At 37.9% G+C, this 14184-nt stretch overlaps 1 protein-coding gene across 4 annotated transcripts in view; it reads right to left on the bottom strand.

The window, feature by feature from the left end:
• The window catches only part of mtor (mechanistic target of rapamycin kinase), a 75508-nt gene that overhangs the window by 29272 nt on the left and 32052 nt on the right, over nucleotides 1-14184 (bottom strand). For all 4 annotated transcript variants that reach the window (XM_087834225.1, XM_087834227.1, XM_087834228.1 and 1 more), the window contains 2 exons: nucleotides 4053-4128; nucleotides 1780-1919 (listed from right to left, as the gene is read on the bottom strand). In XM_087834225.1, coding sequence (XP_087690351.1) covers nucleotides 1780-1919; nucleotides 4053-4128 — 216 coding nt within the window. The remainder of the gene's footprint in view (nucleotides 1-1779; nucleotides 1920-4052; nucleotides 4129-14184) is intronic.

Below are 14184 nucleotides of genomic sequence, written 5' to 3'. Positions count from 1 at the left end.
TGTCAAAGGGAGCAGTTTCAAAAATGCGTGGTACAACTGGTCTGTGGGTACTCTTCCTTGTGCTGCTGCTGGTCAATCAGCCAGCGGCAGATAAGACAGAAATTACAACGTACAAACTTAGATGAAACTCAGTGTTAAAAACAGTGACAAGTGTCCACTGTAGTCACAGCCTGTATTTTTCATACTGTATATTGTTTAGTCTTTAATGGTTTTTTTCATATTTATCTCATCTTAACAGGTTTGACATTCAAAAACATTTAAATTAACTACGAGAAACTGTTTTAACTGGTACTTTTAAAGTATTGTAATATTATACTGGTCTTTCCTCACCACATATCAAAAGGATCTTCTCATTCTAATGACATTTCATACAAAATTACTTTCCTGCCAAGCACATCTGGACAAAATGAAAAGGAAACTGACAAAAGATAATGTTTCTGCGACATCTGCAATTACTTATACATTCATTTGTTCTTACAGATGAACATCATCAGTGTACTGTTCCATAACAATCTGATAACAGCGAGTATCCCACCAAACAGATGGATATTCCTGTTGGGGTCAGGTGCATCCAACCAAGACTGATTCTGCATTAACAACAATCAAAGAAATGTCCAGAAGGAAGTCAACCCAACCGCAGGTGCTTTAATGGCAGAGTGTTGGAAGAAGCTTAGATGAGAAAGAGAGGAAGGATAGGCAGAGAAAATGAGAGAGACGGGGCTGGATGGGGGTCAGTGAAATGAAGTTGTTTTCCATCTGCCTGGATATCACATAACAATGAAGGCAACAGGTACAACCTCAAGTAAACTAGCACATGTGTCTACAGTAGACAAATAGAAGTATATTTTGGCACTGTAAAATACTTTTAAAGGTGAAAACCAAATGAAATGAAAATGTGCACATGAAAAGTATGCAAAAAATTTGATAACTGGCTTTATTAGACAGGCAGACCTCTCCAAGAGGAACACATTCAGTGCCTTATATAGCTTTAAGTTCCAATTAACAATGAATACCACCTTAAAGCAGAGAAACAACATGCTAAAATGACTCTATATACACAGATTATTTGCTCGTGTTGCATTCAGTCATCCTGAAATAACAGACTTTCGCAAAATTGACTAATGTCTACAGAACACAGAAGGACTCATTACTGCAAAATTTTGGCAGCAAGACTTTCCTAATTCTAAAGGCTCCCTCCTTCAAACTTTCTAGACTAAACATTTGCTTAAAAGGTGTCCAACTCTCTAATAAGATTGTTAAAAGCATGAACTGCGCAATCTTAAATCACTTTTTGATTAGTACTGAGACCTTCACAATGTCATTGTGTAACAAAACCTAACATTGGTCAACTGTTATATCATCTCTAAGCCCTACCCTGCCACACACAAACACAAAGCTCTATTTCAGCTGAATCATTCTCTTGTGGAAAGAATCATAGTGTGCACCATAATGACAGCAGGTTATATAAGCTAATTAACATCTGCTTTGCTTTTTGAGCTCTGTGATGATCAACATATTTCTATCCATCTTGTGATTTTTTCCCCTAAGTATGCTCTATCAAAGTGGGCGGCTATTATGGCGCTGAGGCTTTGCTTCAATGGTGTAGCAACACCTCTGGCTTGTCCTGGGTGACTGTTCATGTGTTTTCTCGTAAAACGTCTTTAGTCAACTCAGAGGTATCAAATGAGAGACTTAATGTCAGGTCTCATTAGGAATATGACTTCCTATGTACGTATGTGACCCAAGATAAAAAAAAAAAAACAAAGACTAATAACATACCATTCTCCCAGAGCCTCTAAGCAGCGCATTCGCCCCAGGATGAGCTCTGGATCCTCTTTGTTCATGTCGATCTTCTTGTCATATGCTACCAAGGCATCTTCCCACTCATGTAGCTTCTCATACCAGGTGGCTTGGATTTCCTAAAAGATGAAAAAATACAGTAGGATAGCGATTACAGAAGACATATCAAACTATAACACTGTATCATAATATTTTTGGGTTATGTGCGTTTTTTCGTGACCATTGGACAATGTAATAAAGAGTTTTGGAAGAGCAATCCTTTTTCCAGCTACAGTACCTTACTGTGCTGTATGGCTGACATTTTCTACTTCAACAAGCAATCCTGGACCTGTTACATCTACCAATGACTTCCAGGACTTCTTTAGGGAGCCATGCATGAATGATTAAGCACACACTTCACTGTGGAGGGCTCCTGAAGTGTATACTAATCAGGAAAACATTGCATTCTCCCACGGTAAAGCCTTCCACATGGTCAGAACATTAACAAAGGTCCAGAGTGAAACTCTTCTCACTGAGTCTTTACCAAGTTTTCACAGAGAAACAGAAAATCTGCTCTCTAAGGCAAAGAAAAGTCATTTTATATACAAATCAGGGAGGGCTGGTATCTAGTGAGTGGTAGTGTGTTGATTAGTTATAAAATCAGGTGTGAATTCTTACAGGAGAGAAGACAGAGAAGCTGGGAGAAAGCGCAGTGAGAGGAAACGCACTCAGTGATCTCAAGTCAGAGTCTATCCCTAACCTCTGCATTAGCCTATGGTTCACCTGCTTAACTCACTGAGCTATACCGGCTGCCATTGTAATTTTAAATTTATACCAATATACATTGAAGTGACAGTTGTATGAATATAGGCTTAAAGCCCAGACTCTAAGCTTTGGTTTGAGGGCTTAAACAATAGCAATACTTATATATAGATCGACTTTGATCAGTCTTGTCTTCATGTCCAAGTTAGTTTATTTTAGCGTAATTAATTATTGAAGTTTCTATTGTTTTCTCTTGGTGTGGAGATACTCATTCCCATTTATGATTTAGGATGCTGCAAATATCCAATGAACTCAAAGGAAATATGATTTTGGGGACAGCGGATGCCAAGAAACTAATGTCAAATTACTCTAATAGGGGGGGAAAAGGCTTATTATAAATTTTTGGTTATTTTGGAGACAGTTTCAGACTCTGTCCATGTTCACAACTGTTGCAATTAGTATAAATGAATGAGTAAATCATATCCCTCCAAAAAAATAAATAAATAAATCCAAAATAAAAACAGAATAACACGAGTCTACTCAACTGATTGTCAATGTACCTCAAGTGCCTGTCTGGCACATTCATTCGAGGAAAAAGGAAAAACCACAGTTAGTTAATGACGTAACTTTGGTAAAAGGGAGGGAGACCGATCCAAATAACCAAATGCTCTTTTCCTGTTATGTAACTTGTGTGGAAAATCGGTGTAATCATAGCCAAAGCATGTCCACTCTGACAGTTATTTCATATATGGATCGAGTCCATGTACGGAGAACATGAAGAAACAGAGTTTTTAGTAACATTTAGGAGGTGTGGTGCTCAATGTGAAAAGAAAAAAATCTGAAAAACAAAACCAATATTTTTCTACAATGGTAGAGTGAAAACAAAAGAATACAAAGCAGTTCATTTAACTTTTATAATGACTCATCCCACACAGGAAAAGCTCGTCATTAAGAGAGAAATATTGCTCCTTTTTTGTTTAGATGAAAAATGACATTATTTTGCATCATAAAAAGGGCCCAGTGGGCCCAAGAGTCATGTACACCAGACAGACAAAGCAAGTAAAAATTTAAGAACATGCAAACCTCATCTTAATTAGACAAATGAGTCCATAATTCTGTCTCTTGCTGTAAACCCCTGATAAGTGTAGCAGATGGCTTTTCAATATGCAGCACATTAAGATCATGGTGTTCTGTGGATATCTGCCTCAAACAACCATCACCCCCACATTAAAATAAGGAAAGGAAGACGTGCAGACAGAATTCCTAATACAATGTAACTCACTAAAGACATATTCAGTCCAAAACTGCTTGAAGAAATAAAAGGGTCTGAGTGTATGAGTATGGTCTAATTGATTATCCAAGAATTCTTTAGACTTACCAGATGTAAAGAAAGCAGTGGAGTTTATAGCAAATCAAGGCATGGGTTTACATCTCTTATTATCGGAAAACCTGGGACACGTTTTCCTTCTTTTTTCTTTTTTTTCTGGTTGGAAAATGGAAAAAGTACTCACCAGCTCACCAAAATGTTTCATGGCATATTCCAGAACCCCAGATGCTGCTTCTGGCTGCTGCAGCTTATTGTTGATGCTGAAAGAAATGACAAAACAATGTCAAACTGTTAGGCCAATCTGAACACAAAACAGGGGCTTTCAGAGCTTTACTGTTAAGCATGAGGACAACGTGTAGATGCAAGTATTATCTAAAAAGAAAGACAAGGCAAAGGGACACCGATGGAAAATATGACATGGATGTATAAATCCCAATCACAGGAAGTGCCAGCAAAGACTTCTATGCTGCTTAATGAAGCTAATCAACACACTACCTCTCACTAAATCCCAGCTATCCTTAACACTGCTTCATCCATGATCCTAGAAGAAAAGCAGCTCACACAATGATGAGGCATTCTTATCCCAGCCAGCCATCAATGCATCCTTTCGCAATGCATTTTGGAAATGTTAAATAAATGTTTGATACTTTAATCAAAGTTGTTTATTGGGAAAACTAAAGGTACCTATTGACATGTGTCATGCTTGTTTGACAAAGGATGATTTCCTGTCAAGACGTCACAATTCCCGTTTGTGCGCCCACCGCTGACCCGCACTGCCATCACATCTGGAAACACTCATATGAACCACGAGTCTATTATACTTCCTCAACTGTGAAACCTGTGTGCAGTCACAGCCAATACATCTGTAAAATGTAGCTTTCAAAAAGTGCTGGTATGCAGCGAAATTCCTGAGGACAGCAAGCAAAAGCTGATGACAGGCATTAGAGCATGCATGTCAGAAATCTGCTTAGACAAAGGGTAAAGGCCAGAAACTGTGATGAAACCGCACTGCGAGGGGTCATGCTAAAGCTTGAAAGGACCCGTTAGTGCGGACCTGTGTGATGATGGGTACAATTTTTAAATAAATAAATAAATAAATGTAGTAATCTGTTGCAGAAAATTACATTGATTGGATTTTAATGCACAACATTAATAAAACATTTAACTAAAAATGTTCATAAACATACCATAAGCATTGCATTATTAGATAATGAAGACCTGGCATTTATATGAAACATGTACAACAAGAACTGTAGTTTTAGCAAGTACTTGTCCTGTGTGATTCCAATTTATATTTTTTTCCTGACACTTGCAGCTGGGTTTGCAGTGAAACAGTGAAGGTCTCCCTTAGCATTAGTGCCTGCGCAGCAGTGATGAAGGCTGAGAGGTAACAGTTCTCTTTTATATAGCAAGCCTGCGTTTGTAGGTTGAAGAACTGCCACAAGACTAAAGCACGAGTTTGTCAGTCATGAGACTGCTGTTTATGTCACTTCTAGGAGCTTTGTACGCTATTCACTTTGACACTTTGACTTTGACTTTGACACTTTAAGGTACCAAAAAAACACTTGGACAACCCTGCACAATGTAAAATTATGCCTATCCTGTACATTTAAATGCATCACCAAGGGCATCTTCACAAGTGTCCATATTTCAAGGAATCAAGACCACAGGAGAATTTATCCATATTTGTGACAAGCCAGGAACTTTGAGCAAACATCAGTTAAATCCCCCAGTAAATGAGAACAGGCTGGATTTAGAGAGGTAGGTCTATCACGAATCAAACCAAGCAATCCCATCGATCTTGCAGAACAGTGATTATTGTTCTTTGACAGACATTAGTATTTTGGTGGTGTAATCAGATGACACAGGGAAGAAGAATTAATGACCTCAAGAAAATCCCATTAGACTATGATTGCATAATATGAAAATAAGCTTCTTTTAAGTAAATAACCGTTTGTCTGTGACTCTCACGGAGCTTGATAGGGTGCCAGGCACTGTTGCAGTATCCCACACTCTTAATTAGGCAAAACTATCACCCAGTATTCTGAAGAATCCTGACATTATCACACAGGTATGTTGTATATACTTGTTGATTTTAAACCAAACCAAAAAATTACTTCTTCTGTTGTTTGTAATTTACTCTCAAACTCAAAATGAACAAAAAAAAACCCCTCAAGTCTTCATGTCCTACCTAACAGAAACAGATATGTTAAAACTGGCCAGATGTGCCTTTATCTGGGATGGCAAATCAGAAGGAGGGCTTTCACTCCTGCAGACCCTGGAGATTTCACTGTCCCTCAGTTAAAGCCATATGGCTACCAGCTCCAAGCACATGCAGTCTAAATACATCCAGATGACAATGCTCACATAACATTCCTCTCAAGTAAAAAAAAACTTATTAGCAAGCAGAAAATGTACTGATATCACTGTCAAACCCTCTCATGTGTGCAGGGCCCCAAGTACCACTTCCTAACTTTTTACACATTGTACCTTTGGTATATGGAGAGGTCACCAAAAAGTGCATGTGCTGAGGTTTGAGACTGTAAAGCTGTCAATATATTACATCTCACCAAGAAATTTTACCAATCTGGTGTGTAAAAATGAACAAGAAAGAAAGCTGATTGAAACTGTTGTTGTGTTGCTCTTCCACAAAAATGTACAAAGACATGTAAAACTAAGAATATACCCCTACATCAAAGCCAAAAAGAGGTGCAAGTAATGAAAAAGATATTTTAAAAGAATCAAAGGATTATCATACAATCACTAAACACCAAGTAGTCCCATCTTAAATCACATGAAATACAGTTTTATTTTTGTCCAATCACAGATTCACTCATTTATGTTGGTACAATAACAAACATGTAAAAACGGTGGAGCCTGGCAGTTTGCAAGATGATAATTATTCTCTTCTTTCATATATCAGGACTGAAGAAAAACAGTACCAACAGTTCTGCCGTTACGCCCACATGATGATTAGGAATTTTCAAAGCCACTTGACTGTAAACAACAGAGCACTGTACCACCGCTAGAAATCTGGATAGCTAATATTAAAAATAAAGTGTCTCATGGTTTGGCTGATATGCTGACCAGATCTTTTCTTGGAGTTTATTTAATAAGTTAATCCAGTTATTAAAAACAATCTTTCTGATTATTAAAACTGTCCAATTATTATTGAGCCTACAGTGGCTTGCAAAAGTATTCGGCCCCCTTGAACTTTCCCACATTTTTTTCACATTACAGCCACAAACATGAATCAATTTTATTGGAATTCCACGTGAAAGACCAATACAAAGTGGTGCACACGTGAGAAGTGGAACAAAAATCATACATGATTCCAAACATTTTTTACAAATAAATAACTGAAAAGTGGGGTGTGTGTAATTATTCAGCCCCCTGAGTCAATACTTTGTAGAACCACCTTTTGCTGCAGTTACAGCTGCCAGTCTATTAGGGTATGTCTCTACCAGCTTTGCACATCTAGATTTAGATCTGGACTTTGACTGGGCCATTCTAACACATGGATATGTTTTATTTTAAACCATTCAATTGTTGCCCTGGCTTTATGTTTAGGGTCGTTGTCCTGCTGGAAGGTGAACCGCTGCCCCAGTCTCAAGTCTTTTGCAGACTCCAAGAGGTTTTCTTCCAAGGCTGCCCTGTATTTGGCTCCATCCATCTTCCCATCAACTCTGACCAGCTTCCCTGTAGCTTCCCTTTTAGTATTCAAATTGTATCAATTTAAAAGTCCTAGGTGACTTCCTTCTCGAGTTATCGCATTCACAAAGCTGGCCTGTTCAGGCTGCCACCCACCCAGCAGGGTGACGACAATATCCTATCAGCCTTTTTGGCTGAGGGGTAACAAAAAAAAACAAAAAATTAAACTCTAAAGTGGCCTGGCTTTTTAGTAATGAGAGAGAGAGCACGATCCTTGAATAAATTGTAGACATTTTCCTCCTCAGAGGTTAATTTGTATCAAACCTCGCAGAGGAAAAGAAATCAGACTTTATTACTGGATTCAATCAAATCTAATTAGGAAGCTATCCATTTGAGCCTTCCTGATTTTCATCCCTTTACTTGCCAGGTGCTCGATCTAATTCCTTTGTCTAAAAACACTGAAAACAAAGAGGACATTATTATGTAGTATTTGATTTAAAAATACTTTGTCATTTACTTCTCTATTTAAAAAGTCTAACACATTCAGAACATTCAGCTTGGCTTGTTCGTTTGCTCATTTTCATTTTGACTACCACGTCTTCAAACAAGGGTCTTTGTCAAGAGAATGACAATTAAATAGGCCATTAAAGAGGACATAGAATTAGACCACCAACCAGTTTTGGTTGGGTTTAAAATGTTGAAGCGTATTACATATTTGAATCCTTCATGTGACTGATGCTAGCCAAACCAACAACTGCTACCACGACATGCACTGATGGAAAATGATACTGACTGACAGAGACTTTGTCTTGCCTTTGCGTCCAAACAACTGTTCATTTGTGGGGCAGCCAAAATGCAATCAATGCTCCCTGAAAGAAAGACCCTAACTATCTAGCATTATTGGTTGTGTTTTGGGGGGTTTCTCCATTGTGCAGATGAGAACACTACTTAAAAAATAAACATTTACCATACAAAGGACATTTGAAAAATTAAATGGATATAAACAACCAAGATGAGCTAATTTCCTAAAAAGAAATGTGTCAGACAGTAGGCAATGCTGCGTAAAGCCTAAACTGAAAACAGGAAACAAAAGTAATTTCTGTATTAAGATGTACTAAGAAAGAAAAATATGAATATAAAGCACTTGCAAATGGCACAGTAGTTAACACTTGAAACCATAAAAGTTTGGAATTCAAGCAACACCTACAATGTTTATTGTCAGATCAAATACCTGCCCTTTATAAAAGTAGAATATTTAACAGGGCCATCCTAATAGTAGAAAATACTATTAACATGGCCAAATTTTGGACCATGAACTAATTTGTTTGTTTTGTCTTTCTACAAACCAACAGTCCCATTCACAGACCAGCCACAAGAAAACATGAAATGATTGACACTGAAAGCTATTTTTACAACTCTATATTTTTTATAGCAACATGATTGAATGTCAGACAAAAAACTAACATTGTACTACTGAATCTTGACATCAGATGTTGACAAAGACAAGGGAAGAGAGTTTGTCTGAATAGCCACTTAGAAAAAGAACGACCCGTTACAAATGAAATATTCAAATAAACAGCGGGGAGGGAAAAAAGGGATTTGAAGGATGGCGTAGACCTCATTAGTCTGACTTTAAAGCCAAACAATAACACTACTATTGATAATATTTTGATAGACAATATAGAAACTGAAAGTCAAACTTGTAATACATACAGAATATAAATCTTTGAGCATTGCACAATGGAAGTGATGACCAGCATGGCAAAATTATACAAAGGTCTTCTCATTCTCTGTGTTTGTTAAGCACCAGTGGTTGAGGTAAGCAAGGACGCAAACAAAGTGATTACATCATTCGCCAGTTTTGTTCCAGACTGTCCTGAGACATGTATATTTCAACTCATCCTTGACACCATCTGACTAGCCTATTGTCTCTGTTGTTTCTCCAAAAACATCAGGACAAAAGGGCGGTTGTTCCATCACCAAGCAGATGTTGCACCATAGGGAAACACTTAGTGTCCCTTGACTTTGAAACAATTTATCTGAAAAGACAAAATTCTGCTCTATCGCTGTAAAGCTGAGGAGAAAGTTCAGTGCTCTGGAATGCAGCACTTAAAAAGAGGAAAGAAATATTTAATACTGGTTATTTAACAAATGCATAACTTTAGATGACATTTGAATGTTGTTTTTCTCTCTCCCAAAGCAAGTTAGGCGTGTGAGGGGGTCACTGAGGCATCGCCCAGAGAAACCATTGCACATATGTTTACGCCACATTATCACTACATTGGGACAATGATGCAGTATGCCTTCTCCTGGGTTTCTCACCTTCAGGTCAAAAGGCCAACAGAACGAGGCGTCTCCGGTGGCCCAAAACAGGCAAAAAAAAGCCTGACAGTTACCTCATTGGAATGCTGCTGTTGCTATGTAGACAAAGAGATTTGTAAACATTGATTTCTGCTGAACTACAAATTAAATTTTAATATATTTCCAATTAAATACGCCAGGTCTTCTTCTACTTTTTTTTCTGTTCTGTTCAACTGAAACCAACTCATGCTGTAATTGATTTTTGTCCTAAACAATGGAAACAAGCATCGGGGGACAGTGATCTCATTTAAAGAGAAGGATTACACAACTTCTAAACAGCTAACTATTTATATACTTCATATGTACGCAACTATGTACACAAAATCAGTATATGTTTAAGTAAGGAATCTATTATGAATAACAGATATGGTATTAATTATAGCCTATATAGCAAGTGACATTTTTGGCTTTTTTTTTTTTTACTCACTTGTATACCCAAAAGCCAAAAACACATAATAATTGGCAAAAGATGAAAGAAAGGAATCTCTATACACTGGCACAAGTGGTTTTTGTTTTCTGACCTGCGCCACAACTGTTTTACATTCCAGTGTCATGAAATGCTTCTCTGAAGCAATGCCACAAGGCCAACTGTGCATACACAAAATACTATTCTTCCTAATCCAGCTTCGATCCCTCCAGTACTGTTTATCCTAGCTACTGGTTTTTGGGTTGGGTGAGCAGACAGCCACTGCCTGGTCTGCATCCGCTGTATGACAACAGACGCCACCTGGTAGCCATCACTGGCTTAAGGCAGGGACCTCTTGATGGTCTGCCAGGGAATGAAGTCTGCCACTCTCGGAGCTGGAGGATACCCTGGTGCATACAGTGCCGCTCATTATGGAAAATATGGAAGAGTTTATTTTACTCCTATACGTGACCGGAGTTGGAGATCATTATCCACTGCATTATTTTGAAATTCAAATCTAGCTATAGCTCAGCTGCTTGCATTAGGTGTCCAGACATACCATTCATCTCATGATTTTATAGCAGCTGCACTGTCAGAGTTGTCATTTCAATTTCTTTGCCATTTTTAGATTGTACTACTAATTAAAGTAGACTGTAAGGAAACACTAAGAAGTACTAAATATTAATAAAAGAGTGAAGAAAAAGTACTACTAAAGCAAATTGAACCTGCACTGGTGGATCTTAAAAGCTAAGATCAGAAATTATTTTTAGGGCATGTCTGACGATTGTTTTGTTAAAGACAACCTTGAGTGTGGAGCAAACCCTGACTCTTATGATTTTCTCGACTCTCTGTGTTAACCTCCTAATCTATGCTTTCAGCTGTATACCAAGGCCTCAGCTATGAAGCATCAATATGAAGTCTGTTTTCAAATCTATAAATTTGGTCACAGACCCTACATTGATTAAACATTTGTAGGGTTAAAACAAAGATATGATCCACTACAATATTTCAACATAATAAAAAAAATAAAATAAAGTTTTTAAAAACCTATTTTGACAGGAACATTTGAGTATCTCAAGCAAATCAAATACTTTCAAAATGGGCCAAACTCAAATCAAAATGCGGAGCTTCTGTGCTGACAGAGCCGACAAGTGGAAGGGGTTACTGTTCGTAAAGATTATGCAATTCAAGGTTTTGAGATAGACGCTCTGGAATCCACTGGCTCGTGCTTTCACCTCCTGTGTTCAGTTACAGGAAAGGCAGAGTGCTCTGCTGACAGCTTGGACCCTCTGGTCAATGTTTAACTGCAAACTGTTCTTCCAGTGTATGTAGGGACACAAAAAGCATCTGTGAGCATGTTATGACACCCACGTACTTCTCACTCATCAAAGTCAGATCACTGCTGCAATTAGCACAGCAGGGTGTCCAACTCTTCTTAAACACCAAAGGGAAAATATCTGCTTGACGGAATAGACGGGCTTCCCACAGTGGTTATATAAAGTGAACAGCTCTAATAGAGTAGAGGCTAAGAGGCTTGCATTTTTTACATAGACCCTAGAGAGACATGGTTAAAGGGGAAGTGTTAGAAAAGGGTAAATGTTTAAAAAAAAAGAAGAAGAAAGAAACAAAAGCCTCCAGCTGGATTTTCATTACTAACCCTGAATGACAGACTCCAGGACCGAAGGAAAGTGATGCACTGCTGGAGTGAGAAATGACTCATGGAGCAGTTAGGGCAATGAGAAAATACAGGAAGGCAAATTATCCTAATTTTTCCAAAAGAGACTGACGCACATAAGTGTCTTAAGGTTAAAATTTACATGGAGGTCAAGAGGCACTATGCATCATCAAATGCCATACTAGAAAGAAAAACAGAAACAGAGCCACAGTGTTGCATTTAAAACAAATTGAATTTAACTATATAACTACAGCACAAGTATGTGGTAGCTCAATTTAACCACAATGTTCTACTCTCTAACTATGTTGACCATTTTATACTGAAAGCAATCAGTGACACAAGTGACTGATATACAAAAAATCTGGGCTGACTACAAAAATAATAGTTACAGAAAGTCATTATTATTTATAAATGGGTGAAATTAAGAGAAAGATCATGTGTAGCATCTAATGAGTTCAGAATTTATGCAAAATTTTAAAACGTGCAGCAACTAAACATGAAGGCAGTCTAATATCTCATTACTCTTCTATAAAGTGCCTTATTGCTCCCACGTGTTCCTTAAAAATCAAAGAAAGGCGGCAAACTAAAAGCACAAGTCGATATTCAACAGCAACATTGGGAGAATAGAAAAGAACAACCTAAAGAGAAAAATGCAAAGTTTTCTAAATAGCAGACAAAAAATACTGAGGTAAGAGAATGCCTGGGAAAAATAGTCAAAAAACATACATCACCCTTTGACACGTGAGAGCAACAGATGATCGCCTGACAATTATATCATATTTTGGAATTTGAAGAAAGGTTTTTAAAAAATTTATTTGTGGTCCAAACCACAGTCCGGCGTGATAACAAAGTTGACGATGAGCAGAACGAGCTAAACTGTTTCCTTATTTGATCGTCTTTCCAAGTGAGAACTGGGAAAGGACACACGCCAAACATTTGGAGGCTTTCTGTGTCCCTCCTGAAGCAAGAAACGTTTTCAGTGTGGTGGTGAGAGATTATGTAATAAAACCTCGAACGCCACAAAGTGTCACATCTCATTTTAGCTCCATGTTTGTAATATTCCATTCACTCTATCTGCACCACAATTTGCAGCTTTATGCTTCTAGACTTTACAATTTATAAAATATGAATTGGTCTTTGGTATCAAGTAAATCTTCTGCCTGTCTGCGCTCTGTTAGCAATGCTAACGTCCAGACATGGAGACAGCATTAAGTTTGGGATCCCTAAACTTTGCTTTCCCCAATATATAGGTATGTTCTTTATTTACATAAAAATTAAAATAAAATAAAATCAACAGACCATCATTCTTAAGCATCATTGAGTCAAATAGTAGCACTTCAGCACTGATTTATTGCAGCACTCTACTTAGAGGTAGATGCCCAGATAATAAAATTATAATTTCCCTTTATAATTAAATTTAAGGCAAACACAAGGGTCCTTAGATGTACAAAAATTGTACTTTAACATTGGTAAAGTTGAAAGTAAGAACTCTCAGAATTGTCTCAGTTATTACAGCTCCTTCTATTTCAGCATAAAATACTTAATCTCTTTTGCCTGGAAATTATCATACATAACTATCACAGAAGGCATGCCTCATATACTATCTTAATGCCCATGAGCACGATCTGGCACCTCAAGAAACCCCACAAATACCCTTGAGGCTGCTTCCCAACACCTGTGTGTCCTGTAGGTTGGCAGGGATGGCAGCACATCAGGGAAGAAAGAGAAATTCCACAGAAACGGGACATAAAAGCGCCTCCCTGAGAGGCATTATTTTCAGCCCCATCCAGTGACTGGAATGTTAGAAATTTTAAAAGACAAACCAGAAGCAGGAGTTTTGCAAACACTGTTATTAAGTCAGGCAAACACACCTCATTCAGCAGCAGGCTGTATCTAGTGGTTCAACCCGCAAAGCACGGGCAAGACTCGCTGAGTAAAGAGTTTGTACCCTCCACAAATGCACTGAAAATTCAACTCCCAACTGTAATGTTCATGTTAAGGTGTGTAATACTGTGACATCATCACAACCCAAAACTCGTTATACTCACGCATGATGCATTCAACTTGTTGTCTTCAACAACAGGTATCAAAGAAAAAAATCAAAAGGAAAAAAAGAAATAAATCACTCTTTCCTGAAGAACTGATAACGACAAGCATAAACTGTAATCCTCCACTCATCCCTGGCAAGTCGCAACACATGGCTGCCTCTCCCTAATCTCTGTT

This window comes from Neolamprologus brichardi, chromosome 20 (genome assembly GCF_056152115.1).
Source record: "Neolamprologus brichardi isolate AB-2024 chromosome 20, ASM5615211v1, whole genome shotgun sequence".
NCBI lineage: Eukaryota > Metazoa > Chordata > Actinopteri > Cichliformes > Cichlidae > Neolamprologus > Neolamprologus brichardi.
The sequence above is the reverse complement of the archived record's forward strand: the minus strand, read 5'-3'. Positions and strand labels throughout refer to the sequence as shown.